The 10,303-nt window shown below is 36.1% G+C and overlaps 1 protein-coding gene across 1 annotated transcript; it reads left to right on the top strand.

Moving 5' to 3' along the window:
- Positions 1–213: 213 nt before the first annotated feature.
- LOC149807148 (uncharacterized) lies at positions 214–9,975 on the top strand. Its single transcript, XM_089934536.1, has 5 exons — positions 214–451; positions 2,545–2,772; positions 7,254–7,393; positions 8,127–8,218; positions 8,751–9,975. Exons 2-5 carry the CDS (start codon positions 2,577–2,579, stop codon positions 9,793–9,795), a joined length of 1,473 nt encoding a protein of 490 aa, XP_089790662.1. The 5' UTR covers positions 214–451; positions 2,545–2,576; the 3' UTR covers positions 9,796–9,975.
- Positions 9,976–10,303: the final 328 nt, after the last annotated feature.

The raw sequence follows: 10,303 nt of genomic DNA, 5'->3' as shown, positions 1-10,303 counted from the left end.
AAGCTTCCTTTGTATCAGGAAGAACAATTCACTGATGTGAATTGATGAATGCTGAATCAAGTGTCTCTTATGAGCGGGATCGTATGTGACACGCATGTGTCAAGTGCTTGCATTTGTTTGCTCATTAAAACAATTAAAAATATCTGAGCAGTAAGTGTCCAACTTTGACATATGATACGATGGACTGATGTACTCTTTTTTAGTACCCACATTCCTCAATATACAATGTGTACCTGGGTCGAATTATTTACACTGTGGACCCAGAGCTGCCAAAAACTAGAAGTAGAATCTGGGCCTCATCTAAAGACATCGTTTAGTATTGTTACGGGAAAGCGTAAATATATAGGCTACAGATTTGTGCAACGGAATGTGCCGTGTAGACCATAAGGTCTAAACCCAAGAAACTCCTGCATTACAGGCGTTTCCTTGGCATAATTTTAACATTCTAACTGTAAGTTGCTACAACGTTCTGGCTGTTTCGGGCTCATTTGTATTTGTGGATCCGCGATAAATACCGATCGATACATATGCAATCAAGAGAGGTCCACTTTCAAATCATATGTGCCTGTTTCAGTGTCAGAATATTTTCACCTTTTCCTGTGGGTGACAGAGATAAGTTCATAATGCTTGTTGCTGTGATATAACCTGTTGTCGAGAAGTTACCAAGCCTTCATTGTCAGAGAGAGAGAGAGAGAGAGAGAGAGAGAGAGCAAAATAAATTCGCTGGTAACAAATGCTATTCACAAAATGATGAAACGACGGTGTAAAACGATATGACTATTGGATTAAGAAATATAATTATATTTACTTTACATACTTAGGGAACATAACAATCGTTGTGTGAAAAAATAATGAACCTTTCAAATGATTGCTTCAAACGCTAAAAGTACAAGAAATAATGCTGTAGTGACTCAAAAAGGTAAGTAACAATAAAGATTCTCAACAACTCACTAGTATGCTATGGATCCATTCTTTCCAACGAGTGTTGTTTTGACCATGAATGATATTTTAATTTGTGGATCTTGAAAATAACTGATTCGTATTTCTAGTTATCCATTTGATTGACACAGGTAGACTAATCATGAGTCTATTTTTGCATGCAGCGGTGCTTTGTTATTCCGTTTTCATTCCTCTGTGTGTGTGTGTGTGTGTGTGTGGTAACTTCAACAATTTTAGTCATATCGCAACAATGTCTGAACTGTAGCAGTTTATAATGATGTATGGCATTGGGGGCGTCATGTCAGGACACATTACCCTAATACCAGTCCTACCAGTCCTAACACTGACCTCTTAATGTTCATCGACAATCGAGGCAGATGTTAGGATCATTTTTGGGTACGACTCGGCAGTGTTCGAACCCGCGACTTCCCACATCAGAGGCGGACGCTCTAATCACTTAGGCCACCTGAGCGGTTCATTCTATATAGAAAGGAATAGTGTAAAATAGTGAATTAGCCCACGCCCTCGAAAAAAACAACTTTTTTTGTTTAAAGAAAACAACAACAACAATGATAAGAAAGGGAATAAAAATTAAATGGTTGCGAGGCTAACAAATTGTCAAGATACATTTTGTTTGGAGTTATATTATCATTCTATATCATCTATAATGTATCGTGGCGCGTCCTATTTTCATGCCCCTCCTTGATTCGTTTCTCGCGACCTCATTCGCATATTTCGAGATCATGATGTCATCAGCTGGGTCAATACCTTTCGTCGACAGTGACAGTATGTGCTGATTAAGAAATGTTTGACAAAAATAGAAACCACAGTGGAAATGTCAACTGTTAATAATGCCATATTTGTCACAAGTTTGTGACCCCAGAGTGAATATTGGATAACCAAGACAGAGACACTGTTCACATGTTGGTTTTCTTTATCTTTTTACTAGCGGGAAACCCACGACAGAAGCTTGTATGACGGCAAAGACAATGCAAAACTTGGTTACCATAACATGCACATCTTTGATATAAACTAAGAAGAACAAAATCTGTTAAAAATGCAATGGATGTATAAACATGATAATTTGATCTAGAGTTTGAAAGAAAACATTAAAAATTAACTCCTATTTTGGGAGGGGGATATTTTTGTCATCATTATTTATAACTGTTTTTTGCAGCTAATATGCGTTTGAAAGAACTGAAATATATTACAGTTGCATATATTACTAATACACTGACATCCTAAACAATTGATGTATATACCGTTGCCTAATTGTCAAATTCCAATCGTAGATGACGTGCATTTATATCGGGGGCACGAACCATAGACGTACATCCGAATATATACAATTTTGACACGCTTGGTAAAATTGCAGCTGGCAAAGAATTTAGATTTTTTTTAAAAAAAAATCAGCCATGAATAAATTAAGTACATATAATTCAACACTTTCTATGTCGATTTTACTAGTTTCACACAATATTAAAATATGAGCGTTACAATTCAAGCTAAGGTTACGAACCACTGCAGGTCGAGGACACGGTAATACTAAATTAAAGGGTATGATCATGTTACTAGTTACTTAACTTTCTTTACTTACCTTTTCAGACAACTGAGGTCAGAAATCGGAATTCTATGATATGTACACAACGCTGAGCCTGACAGTTATTTTTTGTGCCATCCGATGTAGAAACGTGCTGGGTTACGGCACGGGTGCCCCGACCACGGCATGCCGAGATATGTTTCCCCGACACGGAGTACTGGCGCAGGATATACCAGTACCCTTTCTCGTGGAGGTCTCGAAAACCCGATACTCACCGAATGAGAGGCTTTTCGGTCACTAATTTTTAACATATTCGTTTTTTTAAAACTTCTCGTACAAATGTTTTACAGTGTCAAACACGCTCGATCCTAGCTAAATATTCTAGAACACTAACTTTGATACATATGGCTGTGATCCTGTAATAATTTGAAAATATGACTTAGTAATCTAATGAAGTATCTTTGGTTTTGCTTTTTTAAGAGAACGTAAGAACATAAGCTGTGTAGAAATATAGTTTTTAACACTGATCCTCCTTGAGTTGCTGTGGCCTGTAGGTACGTCAGACCACATGCTAAAAACCTCGATGGTTGTTCCACAAAACCCTTGTTTTAATATATAGGTATACAAAATAAATAGATTGTTATGCGTGCTTAATTTTACTCCTTAGTATTACTCTGAAATACCTTGATGATGTTTAGGTGCATCTTTTGTATCGTCTTTGAGTACTAAATTTGCATTCAGCCAAGGTTTAATAACTGAATACCATCATGCACTATTCTTTTATTAAGAATCTATGATCTTTAACTAAGTAACAACAAGAGTTTTGTAAAATTCAAAATGTAATTTATTTCCCTAAAATACAGGTGAAAATAAAAAAATAATTTACAGTATGGTGAAATAAATCCTCAGTAGTTCTAAATATTCTATCACAAGTCCAAAAGTATAGAAGAATCCAAATGAGTTCCAGTGGTACTCCGAATTAAGTTCACACTATTGTATTGATGCGCCAACAGTAGTGATGAATCACAATGCTATTATCCAATTATGTCTTTAAATGACTTCACAGTAATTCCAAAACAGCCATTAAATCCAAACAGTCTAAACACTTTATAAGTCCAATGAATGGTTGAATTAAATAAATAAAATCCTCTCAAATAATTACAAATAAATGTCTTCTGAGACTATTAATAATGCTAGGAACATGAAACTTTCTGTAAATAATCTCTAAGTAGGAATCTAAAACAAAAAAGGGATATATAACTCATTTACAGTGCACTCAAACTTGCAAACAAGGTCAACCACTTTATCAGCCAGATAATCAGGAATCAGGTCAGCTTTACTTTTCAAGAAAGTATGTGGCCGGAAGAAAAAGATAATATGAACATGTTTACGTGAATACGAGTACAACTCAATCTTGAAACCACGCACGGTGTTGTAACAATGACATCAGCTTAAGGTACTGTCATTAAGAATATCAGTATTTAATATGTTAATTAGTAAATGACCCTTACAATCTATAATCATGAAGCTAACACACATAGTATAGACATACATAGCTCTTTTGGGCAATAGGACGTAAATGTTAGTGGTTTCAAGTCGTCGTCTGCGAACTTGTTTATATCTTATTTTGATTTGCAAACTTGTTTATATCTTACTTTGATTTTGTTGGACTTATTGGCTGAATTTAGAAGGTTATATAAATTCACTTGCTTACAGGTTTACAAGGATGTTCATGGTCTGAATGTTTTGATTACAGGTTTCCAAGAACAGTTAAACTGACTGAATCTTTCGATTACAGGTTTCCAAGAACAGCTAAACTGACTGAATGTTTTGATTACAGGTTTCCAAGAACAGTTAAACTGACTGAATGTTTTGATTACAGGTTTCCAAGAACAATTAAACTGACTGAAGGTTTTGATTACAGGTTTCCAAGAACAGTTACACTGACTGAATGTTTTGATTACAGGTTTCCAAGAACAGCTAAGCTGACTGAATATGTTTTGCGTTATTGTTGCTTTTGATGCAAGCAGCCTTGCACGGGATTGGTCGAATGCTTGTGTATGTTGAACTATTTCTTCGTAACTTGTTGCTACAGTAATAAGAACGTGGTCTCTCAAACGATTTTTAAAGCATTTGACGAAACAATGAAATCGGCACATGTAATGTTTGATTTGCTGTAATGTTTATATGGTACTGTGGCTTAAATCACAAGGATATCCTTCTGTCAAATTTGGCATGAGAATATTTTTATGTCTATAAAGCCAAGCGAAAGAAACTTAACCATATGATTATCTGCACCATTTTAATCAAGGTAGTCCATATAATACAAGTGGTTTTATTAGAGTAACTGTCATCTGACATGAAGATTTACTGATAATGCCCTTTATTTGAAAAGGTTGACGTTAAGCGGACATGTATAGCACCAAAATTATTTAGCTGCTATATGTTCGATGCTGGCAAAATTTGTAAGATTTATTACCTACTCATAGTTTTGGTTTTCTTCTAACAGTTACTTACCTCACATCGTTGATGTTAAGGTTTTCTTCTAACAGTTACTTACCTCACATCGTTGATGTTAAGGCTTTCTTCTAACAGTTACTTACCGCACATCGTTGATGGTAAGGCTTTCTTCTAACAGTTACTTACCTCACATCGTTGATGGTAAGGCTTTCTTCTAACAGTTACTTACCGCACATCGTTAATGGCAAGGCTTTCTTCTAACAGTTATTTACCTCACATTGTTGATGACAAGGCTTTCTTCTAACAGTTACTTATCTCACATCGTTGATGGCAAGGCTTTCTTCTAACAGTTACCTACCGCACATCGTTGATGGTAAGGCTTTCTTCTAACAGTTAATTACCTCACATCGTTGATGGTAAGGCTTTCTTCTAACAGTTAATTACCGCACAACGTTGATGGCAAGACTTTCTTCTAATAGTTACTTACCGCACATCGTTAATGGCAAGGCTTTCTTCTAACAGTTACTTACCACACATCGTTGATGGCAAAGCTTTCTTCTAACAGTTACTTACCACACATCGTTGATGGCAAGGCTTTCTTCTAAGAGTTACTTACCTCACATCGTTGATGGCAAGGATTTCTTCTAACAGTTACTTACCGCACATCGTTGATGGCAAGGCTTTCTTCTAACAGTTACTTACCGTACATCGTTGATGGTAAGGTTTTCTTTTAACAGTTACTTACCGCACATCGTTGATGGCAAGGATTTCTTCTAACAGTTACTTATCGCACATCGTTGATGGCAAGGGTTTCTTCTAACAGTTACTTACCTCACATGTTTGATGGTAAGGCTTTCTTCTAACAGTTACTTACCGCACATCGTTGATGGTAAGGCTTTCTTTTTACAGTTACTTACCGCACATCGTTGATGGTAAGGTTCTTGATAAATAAACATATGCTATAGATACCCATTCTTCCCACTATGTACACGGTATATCAGTATATATCTAGGTTTGGATTCCAGCTCTCTTAACCTGGTCTATCCAGTTGACGTCTTGTTTCGAAATTTTTAAAATTAATATGTTACCACCAGCCATATTTTATTTTGAAAACTCTGGCTAGATGGTTGTCACTTTTTAGATAAACCTGTGTCAGTAGTGTTCGTCCTTTTTTTTGGGGGGGGGGAGAAACATGTGAATTTTTTATGTTAGTATCATCTAAGTGGTTTGTGAGAAAAATTCGGCTCTTTGGTCATCAAATTATTTTAAAAAGCTTATATACGGATTCTGGGTAAATGGTCATGAAAACTTTTATGAGAGAAACCTGGCCTACTAATTTCAGGTCCCCCACCATCCAAATATGCCAAACTAGGAGCCAGGCGGAAAGCTGCCAGGGCAGCAAAGGAGGTCATCTCCCGTCCCCATTTCCGGAAAATGATCTCTGCGAATACAGGATCAGCCTCTACCTCATACAAAATGAGAATCAAGGCGAAAAAGACAACACAAAATCCTAGTCAACTATCAAGCTACGATACCACCTAGACAACCACCAAACGACTAAAACATGATATCTGAATGAAGGGTGTTACATTTAGAGTACAGGTTATGATGGAAAACTATGGTTGAGGGGGTTATCTCACGGTCCATATACTTAGCGACTGAGTGATCAGAAATGGCGCTCTCGGCTGGTGACTGCAGATGTGTTATATCGACAAGTTATTCTGCTGTGACGATTTTTGCACGAGCGGTTTGCTCATGTTGTCTTTAAGCTGTATGCAGTATATAGCAATCTTGTGAACGCAACTAGTCGTACACTTATACATGTTACAGTGATCATTTGAAGATGCGCTATCGCTGTGCTTTCTCCGTTTTTGTTAGTGCAATTACCATATTGTGTCCAGCAACTTAGAATGTAAGATAGAGATTTGTCAGCGAGTATTGTCTTCTATTTATTTATTTATTTATTTATTGTTGCTTTTGATTATGGTCGTCATCGAAAGATGCGTAATGAAAAATCTTTGTGATCCCGTGATTTGTGTAAGAATTATCAGCCTTTTTGACTTACAGCAGGATATAATATATAATTTAACAAACTTTGGGAATGTCATTGGTCTTGTAGTCTTTAGCTGATTGCTGTGAAACAGTGTACATATTATGTTTATTGGAAGATATGCATGTGGACCGGTCATTGTACTCATGCCATTTTAGGAAGAGTTATATACTTGCTTTAAGTACAGACTTATTTCCATCATGAAGTTGGGGATACAGTGAAAGAGATGCACCATTAAAATTATTATTATTATTATTATTACAGTGCGAATAAGGGGTTGCAGAAGCAATCGATTTAAAGGGTTTTATATACAGCCCCGTCTTGCCCAGTACCCTGATGCTGCCATGTTTCTGGGAACTTTCGGCAGGGTAGGAGGAACCCAATACACATGTGACCAGAACGGGGTAAAAGTGCAGCAGATTTGAGAAAATACTTTGAAAATATTTAGTGTAGTTGCAATAAAATGATGTTGCGTATGCTAATTCTATTGGGGACGGACCACAAAATTAAATTCCAAAAAACATTATTTTAATATCTCTAGCTAGATCTTTTCTACAGCATAAGGCTGAGCTATAGGTAAAAATAAAAGTACACAGTCTATATGAAGCAACATCATTAATTAGAATACCGATGTAACCTATTTTGACCCACTTAAATCTGAAATTTTGCTCCGTTATTCAAATATGGAGGAACTAAAAAATAACAAGAAATAGAGAAATATACATTAAAATAAGTTTTGCCACGATAGTTTATCCAGAGTTTACCCATTGTTCGCGAAAGTACGAGATTAATTTAGCGTGCTAATGTAATTGGGGATGCAAGTCATGTCTAAATAATTTACATTTATGCAGTAAATTATATAAGCAGGTGCAATCTTGACCTATACTAGTCTTTAACAACGACAACAACAACAACAACGACAACAACACTGGCAAGGAACTGAATTTTTAATTTTGTAATCGTGTTTAATAAACCTAAGCAAATTATACATGTCATCAAGTGGTCATATATTTCTTTGAAAATGATGTATAGTTTTAGAAATCTATACATATACACTTACTAATACTCTGCTACTCTATATCTAAAAATAAATAAAACGATGGAAACGAATATGCAATTGTTCCTGTTACTTTTTAGGGCGTTTTGACGCACATTGATCCTAGTGAGAAAGAGTCCGTCACCCTTGTCTGGATGGCGCCACCAAGGCCTGTTGGTCATATAATCTTTAGGTAAAGAACAGTTACAAATTAGACACGATAAATTAAATTGAAAGAAAGGTCAATTTAATTCAATTTTAACAGCTGAAACGAAATTTCACTTACGTTTTAAACCTACAGATGTATTTGCTTTGCAGCGGTATTTAATTAAACTTTCTCTCTCTCTCTCTCTCTCTCTCTCTCTCTCACACACACACACACACACACACACACACATCTTTTATTTACAAATGCATATATTTTTACATATTTATATTGTTAAAATAATTTATTAAATAGGTCAAGTTGTTTTGAGGACATGGTTCTTGTTTTAAAGAAAGTTCTTGAATTGCTGCATCTGCAGAACCCGAATTTACATGTAGAAAATTACTACAGAAAACCGATTCTAATAGTTTTCATGGCTTTGTGCAATGTTGAATTGTCTCTACATCACCTGCATTTGACACAATTTGAATAATATATTTAAAGCATCATTTGAATACTGTAATTACAGCATCATTTGAATACTATAACTACAGCAGCATACGAACTATTTCTTTTTTAGAGTAACATTTGTGCAGTCATACACAAAGTTTTGGGTCGGCGTAAATTCTCCAGTTGTGTTTGATGGCGTTTCCAGCGAGTTCGGTATGATGGAATTATTTTCACTCCAAACACCAACTGATTCTGTCTGCATACCGACAGCTTCAGTGCCAGCGTCTAGGCCAACTACGACGAATAAAATAAACCTGCAACCAGTCATATCAAGAACACTAATGGAACCAACAATAACTACCAAAACAAGGAGGACAACCACAACCGAAAAGAAATCTACATCTGAACCAAGTACGACAACTATTAGACCGATGACAACTACCTCGACAACTACATATCTAACTACTACTACTACCACAACACCATCAACAACTTCGGCTACTACTAAATTTACTACCATTACTATATCCACACCAATAACTGCAACAATAGCTAGTGTTAAACCAGCTATGATGAAACATACGCCCAACACCACGCAAGAACTAATTCCAACAGCTACTTTAAAAACTGCAAGTACACAACAACCGATGGCCGCTATGATTACAAGAACCACAGCTGCACCAACAATCAATGAAAGATCACAACCCACAAAAACTAGTGTGACACCTACCCGGCTAACAATAACAGAAAAGAGAGAACCATTGGAAACAGAAATTGTACAGATACCTACAACTGGAACAAATAGGACAAAGAAAGTAGTGACGACTACATCTCGAAACACATCATTGGGACACATTCAAACATCTCAAATAATAACAAGAACTACTGTCGAATATCTTAATACAACGCCATCCACCCTTAATCAGACTGATGCTCTAAATTTGTCCCCTAACATCAGGTGCGGTTCCCTTCAGGGATGTTTTGACGATTGTGAAGGCGAGTTTTGCAACTTTATCGTAGCGTGGCAGTATCTTGGCGCGCACATTCGATTTGAGATCAAGAAAAAGATGGACACAACAACCGACCAGTGGGTCGCTATAGGATTCTCAGATGATAGGATGATGGTATATTGGTGCTGTTTGTTGACACTTTTTAAAGAAAGATTGCTGATTTGATAATGGATTCATCTGTTGACTGGTCAACAATATGGCTTCTTTCTTTCTTTCTTGACGAAATGATTGCATGTTTTGTTTGCTTGTTTGATTGAGTTATACAAATATAACAGTGCATCATCACATATACGCCAAATTCAGCGATAAAGTCTTTCAATCATCTCTTTAAACAATAAATATAGAATTAGGCACTAGTATCATTAAATTTCACTGTGGCACTAGTATCATTAAATTTCACTGTGGCACTAGTGTCATTAAATTCCTCTAAGGCACTAGTGTCATTAAATTTCTTTAAGGTACAAGTGTCATTAAATTTCTCTAAGGCACTAGTATCATTAAATTTAACTGTGGTACTAGTGTCATTAAATTCCTCTAAGGCACTAGTGTCATTAAATTTCTCTAAGGTACTAGTGTCATTAAATTTCACTGTGGCACTAGTATCATTAAATTTCACTGTGGCACTAGTGTCATTAAATTCCTCTAAGGCACTAGTGTCATTAAATTTCTCTAA

This window comes from Sinohyriopsis cumingii, chromosome 1 (genome assembly GCF_028554795.1).
Source record: "Sinohyriopsis cumingii isolate HCF-2022 chromosome 1, ASM2855479v2, whole genome shotgun sequence".
NCBI lineage: Eukaryota > Metazoa > Mollusca > Bivalvia > Unionida > Unionidae > Sinohyriopsis > Sinohyriopsis cumingii.
This window is presented reverse-complemented; position numbering and strand designations above follow the sequence as displayed.